This window comes from Ruditapes philippinarum, unplaced genomic scaffold (assembly GCF_026571515.1).
Source record: "Ruditapes philippinarum isolate M1 unplaced genomic scaffold, ASM2657151v2 ctg3409_1_1_1_1, whole genome shotgun sequence".
NCBI classification, from domain to species: domain Eukaryota; kingdom Metazoa; phylum Mollusca; class Bivalvia; order Venerida; family Veneridae; genus Ruditapes; species Ruditapes philippinarum.
Window position 1 is genome coordinate 15,404 of NW_026860332.1, and position 20,379 is coordinate 35,782.

Here is a 20,379-nt window from a genome sequence, read left to right on the forward strand (position 1 = left end):
ACCACCAGTATAACATTAGGTCGGTGTTTTTTTCGCTGGTACATGTAGCATGGTTTGATGAAGTTGTTCTCTCCCCGCTTACAACATAAAGTAACTTTTAGTCAACAACTCCGAAAGTTAGGTATTGAAATAAAAGGAATTAATTGAAGTCAGTTATGGACTTGTGTAGGTCCATTTTGATAATAATTGTGTTTTCATTTTACGTGCCTTGCAATATTCATTAAAGCCATCTTTGATAATGACGTCATTGTTAAGTCACGAATCACAGACTGTCATTGCGTATAAACACACAGAAATTGACTTGTAAACGTATCGTTTCTATGATAACTAAGTCCCCCGCTAAAAATAAATACAATGTACATGTGCAAAATCGTCATATTTTAGGTAAATAACAATTTATTTAACTTATGACTCTTTTAGCAACATATTTTGTTTTGATAGTTTTAAGATATCATTGATTTATACTTCCGAATCCATAAAAACATGTGTTTTGCATCACCTGAAAAATATACATGTATATCGGTGCATAAACAGTAATTTTCTTAGCACTTAGTTCTTTACAAGAGTAAGACCTTCAAAACAAACTTTTGTTATTTTTTTTCAAAAGAGAAATCAACTGGCTTACAAAATTCTTTTTAACTTAGCTGTAGACTAAAATAAAGCTGGAATAATATAGCATAGTTCTACCACTGTTTGTATGTTCAAGGGGATGTAATCACAAAAATAGCATTGTTAGTATGCCTTCTTGAGTTGTGTCCCTTTTATCACAGTTAAGTCACATTGGTAACACGTCAAATTAATCATCTATATCTATTTTGTACCATACTAGTTTTATGCTATCCGAGACTTTAAATTCCATAGAACGAATGAAGTGCAATAAAATACTCTTTTTTTATTTCCGCGCGAAAGTAAATATATAAGCTGTCAACTGCATTTTGTCGGCATTTTCCGTAAGACACCGGAAATTAAAATCAAATACGTAAGGAAGTAAAATTTCATCGACCGGATATTTCCTTTTACTTCACATTCAAAAGCTTGCAAATACGTAACAAGTTGTTTCTTAAAGTAATTAACCATTTAAATTTATTATATATCGTCTTTAGATTGACTATTAGAAAGTAGTTTCAAACCGAAATCATAAAGGCCATAACCTCACAAACAGAAAACAAAAACAACATAGCCTTTAAACTTGAAATCATAAATAACTTGTCCTTGCGAACCCGAAATTATTAATAACATAGCCTTACAAACCGAATTCATAAATAACATAGCCTTACAAACCGAATTCATAAATAACATAGCTTTACAAACCGAATTCATAAATAACATAGCCTTACAAACCGAATTCATAAATAACATAGCCTTACAAACCGAATTCATAAATAACATAGCCTTACAAACCGAAATCATAAATAACATGACCTTACAAACCGAAATCATAAATAACATAGCTTTACAAACCGAAATCATAAATAACATGGCCTTACAAACCGAAATCATAAATAACATGGCCTTACAAACTATAATCATAAATAACTTGTCCTTACAAACTGAAATCATAAATAACATGGCCTTACAAACCGAAATCATAAATAACATAGCCATACAAACTGAAATCATAAATAACATAGCCTTACAAACTGAAATCATAAATAACATAGCCTTACAAACAAAAATCATAAATAACATGGCCTTGCAAACCGAAATCATAAATAACATGGCCTTACAAACTGAAATCATAAATAACATAGCCTCACAAACTGAAATCATAAATAACATAGCCTTACAAACTGAAATCATAAATAACATAGCCTTACAAACCGAAATCATAAATAACATAGCCTTACAAACCGAAATCATAAATAACATGACCTTACAAACCGAAATCATAAATAACATGGCCTTACAAACCGAAATCATAAATAACATGGCCTTACAAACCGAAATCATAAATAACATAGCCTTACAAACCGAAATCATGAATAACATGGCCTTACAAACCAAAATCATAAATAACATGGCCTTAAAACCCGAAATCATAAATAGCATGGCCTTACAAACCAAAATCATAAAAAACATAGCCTTACAAACCGAAATCATAAATAACATGACCTTACAAATCGAAATCATAAATAACATAACATTACAAACCGAAATCATTAATAACATAGCTTTACAAACCGGGAGCATGAATAACATGACCTTACTAACCGAAATCATAAAAAACATAGCCTTACAAACCGAAGCATAAATAACAAAGCCTTACAAACCGAGACATAAATAACATCGCCTTAAAAACCGAAATCATAAATAACAAAGCCTTACAAACCGAAGCATAAATAACATGACCTTACAAACCGAAATCATAACTAACATAGCCTTACAAACCGAAGCATAAATAACATGGCCTTACACACCGAAGCATAAATAACATGGCCTTACAAACCGAAATCATAAATAACAAAGCCTTACAAACCGAAGCATAAATAACAAAGCCTTACAAACCGAAGCATAACAACGGAAAACAAGAAAAAATACATAGCCTTACAAACTGAAATCATAAATAACATGGTCTAACAAACCGAAATTATTAATAACATAGCCTTACAAACCGAAATCTTAAATAACATAGCCTTACAAACCGAAATCATAAATAACATGGCCTTACAAACCGAAATCATAAATAACATAGCCATACAAACTGAAATCATAAATAACGTGGCCTTACAAACCAAAATCATAAATAACATGGCCTTACAAACCAAAATCATAAAAACATAGCCTTATAAACCGAAATCATAAATAACATGACCTTACAAATCGAAATCATAAATAACATAACATTACAAACCGAAATCATTAATAAAATGGCCCTACAAACCGAAATCATTAATAACATAGCTTTACAAACCGGGAGCATGAATAACATGACCTTACTAACCGAAATCATAAAAAACATAGCCTTACAAACCGAAGCATAAATAACAAAGCCTTACAAACCGAGACATAAATAACATCGCCTTACAAACCGAAATCATAAATAACAAAGCCTTACAAACCGAAGCATAAATAACATGACCTTACAAACCGAAATCATAACTAACATAGCCTTACAAACAGAAGCATAAATAACATGGCCTTACACACCGAATCATAAATAACATGGCCTTACAAACCGAAATCATAAATAACAAAGCCTTACAAACCGAAGCATAAATAACAAAGCCTTACAAACCGAAGCATAAATAACATAGCCTTACAAACCGAAGCATAAATAACAAAGCCTTACAAACCGAAGCATACATAACATGGCCTTACAAACCGAAGCATAAATAACATGACCTTACAAACCGAAATCATAAACGTAAATGATATAGCCTTACTAACCGAAGCATAAATAATATAGCCTGATAAATTAAATGCATAGATTGTAGATAGTATAGCTTTTTAAACCGAAAGAATAAAAAATATACCATTAAAAACTGAAAGAATAAGCCGTATAGCCATACAAACCGGAGCGTTAATTAATAATACTTCCTTACAAACCGAATGCTGTACAAACCGGGATCATAAATAACAAAGCAGAACCAATTGAAAGAATAAAAATTAACACTCCAAAAAACTGAAGAATATGCAACATGGCTTCTTGGACGCATAGTGCACTCATACCAAAATATTTATGGTATTTTTTCTGCTTTTCTTTTTTTTTTTTTTTTTTTTTTTTGTTTCATCTTTATTTCTTTTCGTAATGAATACATATTGTGCACAACAAGCAACAGAATAACAGTATAGATTTACATCCTTTGACTTTGATTATGCACAAAAAATCACGTGATAGAAATACATTTCCGAAATGATTATTGGTAATCCGCGAGGTCTTCCGAACGATTTTAAAGTAACAATAGAAATTGTCATAAAATTACCCCGGACATCATATTTCATACATTTGCAAGTACAATTAAATACTTACGATAATACCCTTTCTGTCAATTTAATCCAACGTTATTTCCCACGTAATGATTTTATATAATTTATACGGCTAGTAGCACTTCCTATGCTTTTTATACTTTTTTTTATATTTGTATGACAATAAACACTACGCCTCTCTTATATAACAGACGTTAAAACCGTCTTGAAATATTTCTAGCATGACGATGTCACTAACAAAATAACCCGACAAGTAGTATATTCTTATAAAATATTCGACAAATATTGATGGAATAAAATGCAAATGTTTTGTGTTTTTTTTTTTCGTGTTTTCACTATAAAAATTTATTTTTCACTGCAGTGAAACATATTTACGGTATATTCACTGGTGTCTTGCCTGACTGCCACTCATGAAATATTCATTTTCATATCACTTGTTTTACGAAACAAAATGTTAACATATGCAAATTTGATATCATGGAGCCAGTAGTGTGATTTTACGTATCATATCTGCCAAATACATTATACCATCTCAGTATTTATACTGATTTATAGAAATTAAAATCCTCTTCGGTTACATCGAGGTTCCGAAGAAACTCAATCATATAAATAAATATATAAATGGTAGATAAATAAATCAACAAATCGATCCACTAATCTAAACTTTAAAAAATTATACATGCAAAATGTTAAAACATGGCGTGTATCATTAAAATTCTGTCAACGTTATTTTTTTTATCGGAATTTGTTCGGTGTATTGAATGGACAACAACTTAGTTGTGAGCTACATAAAAATATATGTCAATACGAAAAAAAAAATAAAACTGTTGATAATTTACTGAACTGAAATATCATATTATAGCAATGTAAAATGCAGCAGACGATATTTATAGTGTTGTATTCAGAAGGAGGTGGAAAAATTAACAAATGTGTCGTGGATTTTTGTTGATTATTTCAAAAGGATTACGTTATAATTGATCAAAAGGTTTCAGGAAACGGAAAACAAAATCGTGAATTAAACGTACATATCTCGAGCATTAAACATTAAAAACCATGTTGTGTAAATATGAAAACTTATGCAGGGAAGTAAAAGAAACAGTTCTGATAAGGTTTATATCCAGGGTATGTGACGCCACATTTCTTGTGACGTTATAAACGCAAACAGAGCAAAACGTGCACAATGACGTCATCGGGAAGGGTATGGAACAATTACGTCACATTCGGAAGCGTTCTGATATTGTGCATCGCCCTAACTCTTTCATTCATGTATATTATGGGTAAGCTGTTTTTTATAAAGATATACCTTCATTTTTAAAAAATATCTTAAAACTTCGCCTTATTTCGTCACTTTCCGTGTTTATTTACATACTGTATATCTAAAATACGTGTAGATGAATAATTTACAGTATAACCATCTTTTGTTTATGAACATTTGATCAGCCCAGTAGCTTTCATAGTGAACATATTAAATTTCCGGGTATCCGATGCGATACACCCCCCCCCCTCCCTGCCCCCGCGCGGTTATCCCGTGATCAAATATTTAGAGGTTTACCTGATTTATGTAATGAATTTAGCAGTATCAAATTGTGATATGTGTAATAAAAAAGAAAACAAAGAACAATTGTATTCCAATTTGTTTCAAGCCAAAATTTGCTTCAATTTAACTTTTTGTATATTATGTATACAAACGTATGCAAGCACAATTATCTAGAAAGATTGTTCTATTCATTTGTACTGTTTGTTTTATATATAAGGTTCACAACACACAGAAAAGATCAGAGGAGGAGCAACATCAGTGACGTATCACCTGAATAAAAATCTTACCACTAAAAATCGCCTGAAACAAATTTTTACAACAACAAGCCAATTAAAACAAACTTTGATAATTAGCAGAGAGCGGCCCTTTTACAGAATAGATACCATACCTGAAAATACTGTAAGTACTTATTATAGTTTTGAATAATAGGGAAAAATTAATTCCTAATACTGTTTCTGAATTTGATTCTGTTCCAGATTCATGATTCTTTATGAAACGAGGGTTGCCTTTGTAAAAACGAGGCTAGACCTTTCTAAAACGAGGCCAGACTTTGTTAAAATGAGGCCAGAAAAGTGTTATCTCGTAGAAATTTTGTCCATGAGCCAAGCTCCAGTAGCCGTTGACAACTAACGGCGTGTTCTGTAGACTCTGCCAATCCAAACAATAACGGTCTCAGCAGAGCACGAGTCGACTCAAGGCAAATCGGACCGAGTGCAAGTTCCACTTTCAGACAATAGTTTCATTTGCTCCCGATGGTTTCTTCTACTTTTATAACTAATTGAACTGTTATGTTTAATATGCATTTTGATTGGTTAATTTTTTCACAGAGTAAACTGCCGTTCCTTGAAAATTTTAAGAATCCTTGCTGGCACGAACAAGCGGCGAGCTTCCACGAAGGTGAAGGTCAGCTGCGCTGTCTCCCCTATTTTTACATTGTTGGTGCTCCTAAAGCCGGGACCAGTGATCTGCACAACCGTCTTTTATTACACCCCTCTATATCAGATAAAGTCACTAAAGAACCACACTGGATAGCAAGAACACGCTTTATGCAAAATGGTACTGTTATTATACATTTATTTTTATTTCTCTTATTTTTATTTTATTTTTCTTTTGGGTTGGAGGGCATTTAAGTTTTTAACTTTGTCCGTCCGTCCGTTTTCATGTTGTGTCACATGTAGCTCTAAAAGTGATTGTGCTGGATTCAACAAACTTTACAGAAATGTTGATCAGCATGACTGGAGTGTCGCTTGTGGATTAGTTGTATTTTATCTGAGTCATTGCCCTTGACTTATTAAAAAATTGCAAATTAAATTTGTGCCCTGCGTAGTTCCGAAAGTATTTGCCCTTGAGTCCTGAATCTTTACAGGAATGTTGGTCATCATGTTTAGTTGTACACATATGAATAGAGACATATGTGAAATTAAGTGTTTCGCTTGTGGATTAATTATGCTTTGTCATTTATTATTTGTGTTATTTCCACTGACGTAGTAAAATTTTCAATTTTCAATTTGTATCGCATGTAGCTCAAAAAATATTTGACTGAGAGTCATGAAAGTTAACAGGAATGTTGGTCAGCATGTGTAGTTGTGCACCTTGGGCTTCACCTGTGGACTAATTCAGCATTTTAAGAGTTTGTGTTCTTGAATTAGTAAAAATTTGCAACTTTCAATTTGTGACGCATATAGCTCAAAACGTATTTGACCTGTTGTCCTGGAAGATTACATGAATGTTGATCAGGATGTGTAGTACCTGAGTAGTACCTGGGGTTTGCTTGTCGATTTATTCAATATTTGTACAGTTTTTGTTTGTCGAACCCATCTGAACATTTATAGAAACTTACATTTTAAGTGAAAATCACAAAAAGATGATGAATGTTACGCATAACTTTTACTCATTACCCCCTCTGGAAAACTCCCCTAGCCCATACTCAAGCAATGACACTATTTTGACAGTTTTTTTTCGTACAAATTATGCCTTCTATCGACTTTCATTTGCAAATAACACAAACTTTACCCATCCATGAAATTGCTGACATGGGCCTCAATGACGTAATGCAGATACAATGATATATTTTGTACCCCCATATTGTATTTATTGCATGTATAAATATAAAAGCTCATGCTTCATCTATTTATAGGTTTCTTTTGCAGGAACGTATGGCAAACTGTCAAATTATCTGCGTTATTTTGATTATGCAGTACAGAAAGACATAGTCACCTCAAAACAGAAGAACGGTCGTTATAAGGCTATATTTGGTAAGATGCTAACCCTTTGATTTCTGCAAAAAATGTCGACAGCAAAAATATGATTTGTTGTATGTTCAATGTCAAACAGCCTGGAACTTGGCAAATATTTTGCGCCTAGTATGATACCGTGTAATAAGCGCCAAGTCTGATACTAGGAAATTGCACCTAGTCCAATATCATATTTTGGTGCCTAGTCCGATACCGAGTACTCTGTGCACTTTGTCCAATATCAAATAATTGCCGCCTAGTCCGATACCGAATACTAGGCGCCTATATCGATAACAGATAAGTGGTGACAAAGTGCTTTGCGCAAATACGATACCAGTGTTTTGCGCCTAGTCCAATACCAAGGAGTTAGTGCATAATCATATACTGACTACTTGGTTTTCGTATTTTCTGATCGAAGATCAAGAAATACAAAGCTGACATTCAATCTCTGATACAGCGGTTCACGACAAACCTAACAACAAGTAGTTCTTAAAACAGCTTAAAACTAGCGATTTAAAAGAAAGAAATATTTTTATTTTGTTACAAGTATCCAACAAATCACAATGCATTCAAAGTTTAAAAGTAGCGTTGGCTTATAGAATTGTCAATAAATGCACAATCACAAATTACGCGGATGAATATGATTTTAATCAATGAAAATGCTATTTTTAGCGATGTCGCTCAGAACGTATTACATAAATAAATTGTTTTGGTGAGAAGATTTTCGCTAAATATTATTATTTACATCAATGTTTAACTACAGGTACCAATTCTAAATTTAGTATTACTTGATTTTATTCAGGCTTTCATCGTATAACTGCTCCATGGTGCAGGAGTAACGCACTCGTTTAGTGTGTCAGCGGTCTGGGATTCAAATCCCATTCGAGGCAACTATTTTTTTATTAGTTTCTTTGTTAAGGAAGTAGCCACGATATGCAAGGATAAAGTGTGGCTGTCATAAGAAATGATCATTAATGATTTTTTTATGCAAAATTCCGTATGTATCAAACTCTGGTGCTCTGCAAGATGAATTATAATATATAAAAATAAACTTATACAGGAAAATACATACAGATAGAGAGTACGATTAAGATTGCAAAGATCAGAAAATACCACAGAGCTTGCAGCCCTTTGATTTATTTGTGAGGTAGGATGCATATATGACCGCAGAGTTTCGGTAATATGACCAGTTTTATTGTTTATTATTCTTCAGGAGACTGCAGTTGCTCGACATTATGGGACAACTGGAACCTATTAAATGCACGTATGAAACGGAACATGACTTTACCTCCATCTACCAATGCCAATGTTATATTTGACCTTAACCCAAATGCCAAAATCATCATCATGTTAAGAAACCCTACATTAAGGTAACATTGATCAAGGTTGTGCAAATACATTACGGTTGACAGTCATCATGGGCTGCGTCACTCGTGAAATATACCTTTTGGTGCTCACTCGGTGAAATATATTCCGATCTTACACTGAAACAAAACTCCTCTATATTATATTACGACATGATAGATAACCATTGCATTGACGCATGTTTTCAAGATTTTGGGATTTGTTGACATTTAATTCTTTGCTGAATGGCGGTATTTTTTTGTTAACAAAAAAAACTTGTGACGCAAAACTCGTTTTTGTGATAATTTAAATATCACTTTTGTTTTGCTATTTTTCAGTGTATTCTCCGATCACATGTACTTTAACAGGAAAGGGGAAAGTGCTCGTACATTCCATGCCAAGGTGGCTCTGTCAATTAAGAAACATAGATACTGCTTACAGAAGTGCAGCTTACAATATTGTGCATATTTGTGTCGATATATGGTAAAAACTTTTTTAGATAATTACTTTCCTATGTTATATAATGACTTTATATTTAAATCACATTACATTTAAAATTGACGACAATATAGGTGTATATATATCACCTTATGACAAACTTCAATTTGTGGTTAGGTGAAACTCTGACATTGAATATCTACTTATACTTTGATAATCATAACTTGTCCTTGAATAAGCATAACTTATTTTTGAATAAGCATTAATCATTCTTGAATAAGCATAACTTATTCTGAATAATCATTCTTAATAAAGGGGATAGGACCATATATCTTGATAATGGGTGAAATATACAATTATTCAAGTGGCGTGCTTACTAATTATTTTAAGCTACAATTACTCTAGCCAGTTGTGTATTTGCTACAGCTGAAATCATTTAAGTGGCGTGCTTCAGCTACAATTAATTAAGCCAGATGTCTATATAATTGGCTAAAAAACAAACATTCAAATAATATGTGTATTTGTTTTAAACTGCAATCATTCGAGTAAGGTATTTTTCTATTTGTTTATTGTTAACGATATCGAATTGAATCTATGCGCATTATATAATATTCTAACACGACCCGCATTTTTCCCTATTGAAAATAATTATATAAGAACCGAAAGTGTGTGTTATTATGCAATAAAATCACCACTGCGGTATACCGTACCCCGGATATTGCTCGATATTATGAGGACTTTCATCCCATTTCGCGACTTTGAACGAGGAAAGAAGGTATGTTAAGTGACGATATTTAGTCATTTTGAATTGGTTTGATATAAATTTTGTAGAAAAACAAATACTACGATAATTTCTCTAGTTACTGAAACCCCAAAAATGTTGAGAAATAGCTTTGAAATATAATTAGGAGGTAAAATTCGTCTCTTTGCTCACGTGATAAATGAGCTCGGATAAGTCAAATTTGATGTTTTTGTGCATATACTTCCTTAAAAGAAAAACTTGAATCGAGTGAAATGTGATAATGATGATAATGTTTATGTTGTAAATGTTCAATAAACAATAGAACCTCAGATGACAGTGCATTTTGAGAATAAATACACACGTCAGTGTACCGAGTATTGCGTTGGAGTTGCCCGCCGGTGTCACGAGTATTGCTTTTAGTGTAACGAGTATTGGTTATCAATGAAGAGTAAATACAAGTAGTAAACACAAAGTATTTACCACATTTAATTTTAAATATTTCTTACTGTGTATACTTATTTACACTATATGTGCAGAATATGCAGAATTCGGAGGTACTTTACTGGAAACATCTGCGAATAATCCAGATTTTCATTCCTGCTCGTGAAAAATCTCAGCCGAACGAACTCAGCAATTTTCTGTGTTTAAAATTTTCTCGTTGCTATCGAAGGATCAACCTTTCCAGAATTTGTTAATAATTATTGCATATCTTACTTTAAATAGTAAAAAAATGCATCCAAAGTGCATTAATACTGCCTCAATATTGTCAATATTAGACGGTATTGAGCAAGTGTGCCAATATCTAATATCAACCGACTTCCTACTATGCCAAAAGTCCATATAAAGGTAACTTTCGGGCATTTTGTACCTGCACTCTAGCAACGGCAGACCGTCTGCACGTGAAATTTTGTTACGCCATTAGCAATGAGTTACCGTATGACTGCCGAGCGGGTACAGCTCAAAAAACCGAATAATAGATTTTGATAAGATTATGATAAAGGGCAGCAGATGCAATAAAAAGGTTATGTTCCTTATAACCTTTATCTCATAAAGGCGTGTTTTGAAGGCTTTACACCCCACCCCTTTTGAGGCCTCAAATAGTGTGAAACATGCGCTATTTAGGCCACAAACACGGTTTTTTCGTTTGAGAAATGTTGTTCAAAAGAGTGATCACTTTTTCGGCGCCACCCCCATTAAAAAGGTACATCAAGGGGGTTACGCAGGGGGGGGGTGCCCCCTTCTGTTTGGGGGTTTGAAGTGGGGCAGTAGCCCCTCTAATCGCCGAGAAGACTTGGGACTTGTGGGGGGCTAAATGGCCTCAGGTCGATTTAAAGGTACCGTGTAATAAACGCCGAAAACCTAAGACTTTATCTCAAGCAATCAATTGAGAAGTTGGTGCACCTTGAAATCAGTTTTGATGGGAAAAAACAACGCAAAAAAGAGGTTTTTGGCAATTTTGAGACGCCCCCCACCCCGTTGCCATGATAAGTGGAAATTTAAAATTGAGCATGCTATTTCACAGGCTATGGTCCAGCTAACATTTGTGCCCAGTTTGATCAGTATTGACGCATTTTTTATAGTTTCATACCAGTTTGAACTTGTAACAAGAGGCTTAATTATAATTCAATGAAAACAGCCATTTTTCGCATTATGCTCATGCAGTAAAAGGTTAAGACGATACCGGCATGCTTGGACGGCATAAGCCCTCAGGCCAATATTTTATTAAGTGCGTCGATATGTTTCTTAAGGCAAACTTGCCCTGTAAAAACCTATTATTAATGTCATCTAAATATGTTTTTTTTTATTCTTGTCCATTTCAGAGATGGGTCTCCTTGATCAAAGTGTCTTGAGACATGTATTTAAAGTTTTTTAACGTCAATTTTGATGGTTCTACCCTGCTTCCGACCCTGCACACACTTTATTTCATCCATAGTGTGATTTTCAACCAAATTGGAAATTAAATCTCTGTATTTGCCCGTAAGAAAAGAACAGTAATAACACTGAAAATGCACTGTTGAATCTGAAATATTTGAATAAATATCATATAAACAGTACATTATCAGAAAAATGAAATTGAATCGATAAACAGACGTGAAAATTAGACAAAAATATCGAGTTTCCATACTAATGTGCTCATTCTGTTTTGCAATACTCTGTACACTAAAGTTGGGCTGTTTTGCAATACTCTGTACACTTAAAATCAATACTCGGTACACTGTCTTGTATCTTTTTTGGCCTGTATCTTTTTGTACTTTCACACTTTTTGCCTGAAATTTGGACAAGGCATACTTGGATAGTGAATAAAAAAATTGCTCGATTCAATTTTTTTAATATTGGTAATATAATAATTTCTAACGATTCTACAATATCGCGGTCAGTATTTTCTAGTGAGCAGCGGATCGTTTAGGGGTAGTTTAATCAATTTTACAAATACCTGTAATACTTTTACGTCTTTTAGAGCTACAAAAATACCTCTAGATATATAAAACCCGTTTAGATAAATGAAACAGCCATTAGTTTGGAAAATATCGTCGCTGAACTTACCTTCGTTCCCCGTTCAAAGTCGCGAAATGGGATGAAAGTCCTCATAATATCGAGCAATATCCGGGGTACGGTATACCGCAGTGATCACTCACTGTTTGACGTTTTATATTTAGACATGTGAAGTAATCATTATAAACATGACGTAAGCACTAATAATGTGACGCGCTGAAAATAAGTACGGAAACAAATCGGGCGCAATTTAGCTTAATATCAGGTACGGCAGCAATTATTTGATGATGTCGTGTTAGAATCGAAATAATATATTACAAACTGTAATTTTATCGCTTGATTAAATCAGTGTTTGTGTTCGGATGTGCATCATTATATAATTCCTTGCATCCGAATTCCAAAAAGTGATTTTTTGAGCGATAAAATCACAGTTCAAAGGGATATATTATTTCTTAAATGATATTATTTGTTAATAATCTTATGTTGCACCGTTTGCAGGAAATACGTCTATGCGTTGGTATGTATTATATTTATGTCGAAGACTTTTTGCGAGTTTTTCCAAGAGAACAAATAAAAGTCATCAAATCAGAAGAATTCGCAATACATATTGCTGAGACCATGAAAGAGGTCTTCAAATTTTTGGAAGTTGGTAAGTAATGATTGTTGTTATACAATATTTGCGTTAGTGATATTTGACGGATTTTTTTTTTGTTGTTGGGTTTAAAGGCTCATTATGCCCTAGGAATGCTCTTAGTTCTTTTTTTATTTTTGACGGTCCTGTTATTGTTTCCAAAAGGTTAGAAATTGGTCCATTACCTGAACGATATTTTGCTTCTGTTGCCTTTTTGAAATGCTGCAATCGCACATTTGCTGCACGCATGTGACAAATGGGATCGCATTTCGTCGCCTTAGTGCAATAAGTGATTAACTCCTAATAAATTAAGAAGGACTTACTCCGTTATTGCACTAAGATGACGAATTACATTTTGTACCAGGTGATACGTGTAACAAATGTGATTGTCCAAAACGGAAGTTGACATATGTATCATACCGCGTTTTTCACTAACTATATTCAATTAAAAATAACAAATACATCACAACTAATCATCATTATCGTCGTTATTATATATAACCTTGACATATTGGTTTGTAAAAATAGTTTTGTGACAGTGCCATTTAAATTTAAGTCCTGTTAGATTTATGTTGCATATAGCTCTGTGATACGTGATTTTACGAGAAAAGTTTCAATAAACAACCTTGATTGTTACAGAAATGTTTTTTCATTATGTCCGATTTTTTTTAATGTGACGTATTACGGTATTACGGTAAATAAATCCGTTTGTCTGTCTGTCCGCACTCAGAGGACAGTAATTATGTGGCTAGAGGGACAATAGGTAACTGTTCTTTCTCTTTGATGTCATTCATTCCGTAATGCTTTTATATATGTGGCCATTTTCCTTTGTGTGACTAAAAAGAACAATAGAGATAACAATAGAGTAGCCACACTATTACTCTCCTGTTAGAACTTTCGTATGTCCGCAGTTTATTCGTGCTAAGTGGACAACTTAATGCACTTTTTTTGCTCCAGTTTGCATTTTAAAATTGATCTGTAGATATATAAAGTATTTTTGGGCCATTTCTTACAAAGTATGGCCATTTCTTAAAATGTTGGGCAATTTCTTGTAATGCAGGTTCATTGGTCATTTCCTATAATATAATGTCATTGCTTTGCATATGTAATATCAGGCTAATGTGGGGTCATTTCTTATACTGTATGGCCATTTCCTATTATATAAAAGAATAGGTCCGTGAGTATATTGCCTGCACACCTTTAACTACCATTAAGACTACACAAAGAGATCAAATTGAACCTTTTGTCGAACCTTTAATATATTTAAAATTGCTTTGACTCATACAAAAGTCAAGTCTGGACTAAAATGAATCTAAAAATGCAAACCTAGAGCATGAATATTAACCATCTTCTGTAAGAAACTGACATATAAATATGTTTTTATCATTTCTCTGCCAATATAATTTTAATTGGATTTAACTCAATACAGTGTTGGAGCAGTACCTCTAGACAATTGCAGAACACATGATAAAAAATAGAAAAATATCATTTTCCGTCAATTCTTACATTTTTCATAAATTATCGTATATAAATCGGTGTGAAAAGATGAATAAGAAGTTTTAAAGTGTATGCCGTTGGATGAAAAGGCGATATTTAATTTAATTATAAAAGCGCCTTGTTTTGTTTTTTTGTTTGTTGTTTTTTTGTTTTTGTTTTTTGTTTTTGTTTTTGTTTTAAGTCTCGCTTACTATATTTGTTTCAGACGATCCCAAAGAAGATTTATGGAAAGAAATAATTGGACAAAAGAAAATTAACGAGAGAAAAGAAAAAAATAAACATGCAGAAATGTTACCGCAAACCAAAGAAATGTTGTCACGATTTTATAAGCCTTATAATACTGAACTATCTCGTTTACTTGGAGATCATTTTATGTATGAATAGTGAATAAGTTATCAATGTCGTAAAATGTGGCAAACGTATATTTAAGAGACGGATTGCCTGGTAGTAGGTTTCTGCCTCTCAAACCCATGGACCGTCGGTTCGAGCCCAACTGAGGTCACGACAATGTTTCGACATATGATACCAGTGCCGGTAAGTGCTGGGAAGCGAAGTTGATAGAGATAGAGAAGCTAAACGCCATTTTTATTATCAAACTACTGAAAATGAAAAATGCTTATAACGTCACGTGAACTTGAAATTATATCAAATAACTAATAGTAACGTTAATGTCAAAAAAAAAATACCCCAAATACTATATAGGGGGGATTTTTTTAATATTATCGTTAATACTGGTAAATTGATAGAATTTCAAATTCCTGTGGTTAGGCAAAATAAATTGTGTAAAAGACATGCAATGCATGTGAGAAAATAACTGAAAGCGCCATGCTCTGATTATTGTTAAGCAAGTATGAGTGTATCAGTTAAGAAAGTGAGCAAATAAGAAGTGGTGTGGTACACATCGACGATTTCTCTAAGATGAGCTAGATAAGTAAAAACTGTGGCTTTACTTTTCACGCTTTAGTCCTATAAACAACTAAATGTACAACATGTATATTAATTGTTTGTTGTTGTCCATAACATAGCTTCACAAACCAGAAGCATAAATAACATAGCCTTACAAACCGGGAGCACAAATAACATGGCCTTACAAAGCACCATTATTGATAACAAAGCCTTACAAATTAAACCATAAAAGACATAGCTTTACAAACGGAATCATAAATTACATGGCCTTACAAACCGAAATCATAAATAACATTGCCTTACAAACTAAAAGCATGAATAATATAGCCTAACAAACCGAAATGATAAATAGAATACCTTTACAAACCGAAATAATAAATACTTATACTTTTATTTGCGATATATGGCCACCAGCCAATACACATATACATAATATACATTCAAATTATACAAATTGTGAATGACAAGACAAGTTCTATAGTTCAGTCAACATTTTACGTTAACAATATATCATGTCATGTTCAAGTTGTTAAACAGTAAATGTATTAATACAATGTTTTCGTTTTTCAAGAGCATAATATATATACCATGTATACATAGCTAGATTTCTTACAACTGACATATTATTGCTTGACATTAAAATATTAAATTTATGTAAAGTAGGAGCTACATAGAACTTTTCATTTAAATACTTTAAGCGTAAACTAGTATATAGTGGGCAAATAAGGAGGAAATGGTACTCCGTTTCTACTACGTTTTGACAATAGATACAAGTTCTCTCTTCTCGTGATAATTTCAGATGCCGCCCCTTTTCAATCATAAGTTCATGTGAAGATGTTCTAAAAGCAACTAAGGTCTTTCTGAATTTATATTTATCAATGTAATCTAAATATGGGTCAAAGCCAAAATTCTGTTTAAACGTATGATAAAAATAAAGTTTACTTGAATCCTGGCATTTACTCGACCAGTTTTGACGATCCATATCCGTTAAGCAATGAGAATAAACAAACAAAAAAAGATTAATATTACCAACACCTTAGGCATCCCAAACATAACCAAACCCAAGTTGGTATAGATGTAATCTAATCTTCGTTGTCCAGTTGTTATAACCAGTAGAATCAAATAATACAAGCATCTGGTAAGATTTTTTGACAAAAACGATAATTTGGCATCAGATATATTCGGAACCAATATTTTACAGCCTTTTTGGCAGTAACACAGTACATGCTATGGCGTCCACAGTCACCTAGGACTGCTGCATTACATGCCTTTATTGAAGAGTTCATAAAACGCTTACATGCATATAAATGTACCCGCTCAACTGAATCCTGTTTTTCAAGTCCCCAGATTTCAGCCCCATACAATAATATTGGTGCTATTTTACTATCAATAAGTTTAAAAAACATTGATCTAGAACAAGGAAATTGATGATATTATGATTTTATTAGAGATATCAGTAATTGCTTTGCTTTAACAGATGTACCCTTAGCCATTTTATGCAGCGTCATTCTTCGTGAAAAGTATAATCCAACATTACTAAAACCATCTACAACCTCAAGGGGGAAATCATTGTAGAACCATCTTTCAGCTCCTGCAATAGCTCCACCATTTTTAAACACCATTACTTGAGTTTTATTAATATTGACATTTAGTCCACAAATATTGCAAAATTCATGCAGAAAATTAAGTTTACTTTGTAGATCCTGAACTGTATCTGCAATTAAGGCTATATCATCAGCAAACATTAATATTATAATTTCAACTATATCTGGAGTAAACTGGATACCACGTACACCTTTTTCCTTGAGAATCATTTCTAACTGGTTAATAAATATTGAAAATAAGATAGGGCTTAAACTACACCCCTGACGTAAACCTATTGGGCACTCGAAACTTGAACTTATATTGTTACCATTTTGGACCTTTGCATTAACTCTATGATATATGCTTTGTATTGCATGAAATAATCTACCTTTAACACCTATATTTACCAAGGATTTATACAAAAGTAATCTTTTAACCGAGTCGAAAGCTTTACGGAAGTCTACAAAGGCCGCATATAATTTTCTTCTTTTCATAGAGAGATATCTATTTATTAATGCAAACAAAACATAAGCATTGTCAATTGTGGAATAACCAGAGCGAAAACCTGCCTGTGATTCAGAAATCCTATCAAATGCATTAACATAAAAAGTAAGACGTTTATTCAGAATGTGAATATATAATTTACTGAAAACATCCAATATTGCTATACCCCTATAGTTATCAGGTACGTTAATTTGACCTTTTTTATATATTGGGACAAGTTCAATCTGCGTCCATTTTAATGGAAAATTACCTGATGTAAACATAAGATAATAGCATAGCCTTATCAATCGAAATAATACATAACATAGCCTTATCAATCGAAATCATACATAACATAGCCTTACAAACAGAAATCGTAAATAACATAGCCTTATAAACCGGGAGCATAAATAACATGGTCTTACCAATCGAAATCACTATTTCTTGAAATACAGGCACATAGGACTAAGTCCGACTCGTGGAGGATAAAACCATTTAAAAGTACATGTATGTAAAATCTAGTTGTTTGCATGTGTGTTAGACTCATTTGATCTCTTTGTTGATGTTTTTCAAGCGTAAATACCAGGCTACAATTTACATGTCATCACGGTCTCATCTTTCGAGCCTGGGTGATTCTTTACTGCGGTAGTTTGTGTGTAACTAAAGATCTGTTCATAGTTAGTTTTGATAGAAAAATATATATTTCATCAATTCCATGCGAAAATCCGACGATATAACCACCCGGTGGAAAATTCTGACACCGAAAACAGACATTCTGATTATTTTCGTACTTGGGTGTTTCATACCATGTCTATAACAATATAGACCTTTTTACAGTACAGTTTTCCATGGCAACCTATGTTGCATTCTGCGTAGGGCAAAAGCGCAGTAACGATAGAATACATTTTAGCGTACTTTAAGGCTTTAAAAGGCGTGATTTCAAGTTATGTCACCCAGAAAAAAAGAATTTTGATATGAATTAATGCGGTGAGTACTAAAAACGTGAATTGATAACAGATATACAAAATTAGCGCGACTTATAAACCAACGACCAAAAGTCCTCTGTTCAAGGTATCATTAGGTGACTTTTTCATCAGTAATTTAGTTAAAGCAGGGTGTTAAAGATCACATTTTATTGCCCATGTATTACATAATATTACACAATTGGTATTCCTTTGAAAGTGGATTGGCAAGGCGGTAAGTGACATGTGACCGGTTGTTATTTGTCAGCTAGTTTTCAATATCATTCAACCGGGTAGTTTTAGTACCATGACATAGTTAATTACTTAAAACTATGAAAATTATTAATCGTAATTTAAGTAACTTTTATTCATACCAATCTGATCAATGTTTATTGATTTTGTGAAGTGACAAATAGTATACGTGAAGTGCATTTCCATGTATTACAAGGAACCGGACAAAATGTGTGTTATTCCACTACCAATCTTAACTTCTCAAGAGTTTGAAAAAATTATTTAAATATATATGTGAGTTAAAAAAAAATCTATTTGGTATCTCAGTCAAGTCGGATAAAGGATAAAATTAGCTAAAATGCATTATATCACGTGTTCCGACTTTTTTTCAGAATGATAATTAACTTCGATTTTATAAAATTCAATAAAAATGTTATATATTATATGTTATAAAAATTGTTTTTATATGAAACAATTAAATTGGCTTCTTTTTTTTTGCTAATATATATATTGCCACATTTTTTAGGACACTAATCTCAATGTAAGGTTCGTGATCGTAAGGGGGGATTCTAAAACAATCGTCTTTTCCATGCTTTTTTGGGACAATCTTGGCCACAAAGCTATGAAGGCATCTTTGGTGTTTCTGTTAAAAGCTATTTTATATGATTTTCTAATTTTTACCTTACACTAACTCGGAGTTGTCTATGAATTTCTACTACATTTCTATGTAGGGCAAGGCTCTAAAAATCCTACGCAAATTGCGAATGCGCGAAAAATTACTTCTACTGGTCAATTTTTCATAGCAACGGACCGCGTCGTAAAAAGGTCTATAACAAAATCATTGTTTTCCTTTTCAATTTCTTCTAATATATTGATACTATATTACATATTACACGAATAACAAGATTAAACATATTTTATGTCAAATCAATGCGACTAACACCTTTGGTTAATTGAAGAAAAATCATTTTGGTTTTTCTATTCTTTTTTTTTTGTGACAGGTGGCTTAGCTTCTTGTGATTGTCTATCGCAGATTGCGCATGTGCGAGAAAATTCTGCATCCGGTCGAGTACTTTGACACTTATTCTTTGTCGGACATCTTTAAAAATCATAGTCTCATCGAATTCCTCTTTATATCCTAACGTTATTATGTTGCTTGTTGTGCACATTATACATCCCCTGACTTTGATTACAAACAAAATAGCACGTGGTGTATTTACATTTTATCCTAGTTGTTTACGAAATGATTATGGGTAATCGGCGACTTTAATGTAACAATAAAACAGTCATTAAATTTATCCCGTACCTTAATAACTTACGATAATATCCTTTCTGTCAACATAATCCAAAATTAGTTCCCACATGATGAT

The 20,379-nt window shown here is 32.9% G+C and overlaps 1 protein-coding gene across 1 annotated transcript; it reads left to right on the forward strand.

Annotated features, from left to right (window-relative positions):
• Positions 1–5,107: 5,107 nt before the first annotated feature.
• On the forward strand, positions 5,108–15,514 carry LOC132759681 (carbohydrate sulfotransferase 15-like). Its single transcript, XM_060751495.1, has 8 exons — positions 5,108–5,204; positions 5,682–5,863; positions 6,292–6,520; positions 7,615–7,719; positions 8,912–9,068; positions 9,381–9,525; positions 13,214–13,364; positions 15,049–15,514. The coding sequence occupies exons 1-8, from the start codon at positions 5,108–5,110 to the stop codon at positions 15,225–15,227; spliced, it is 1,245 nt and encodes a 414-aa protein (XP_060607478.1). The 3' UTR covers positions 15,228–15,514.
• Positions 15,515–20,379: the final 4,865 nt, after the last annotated feature.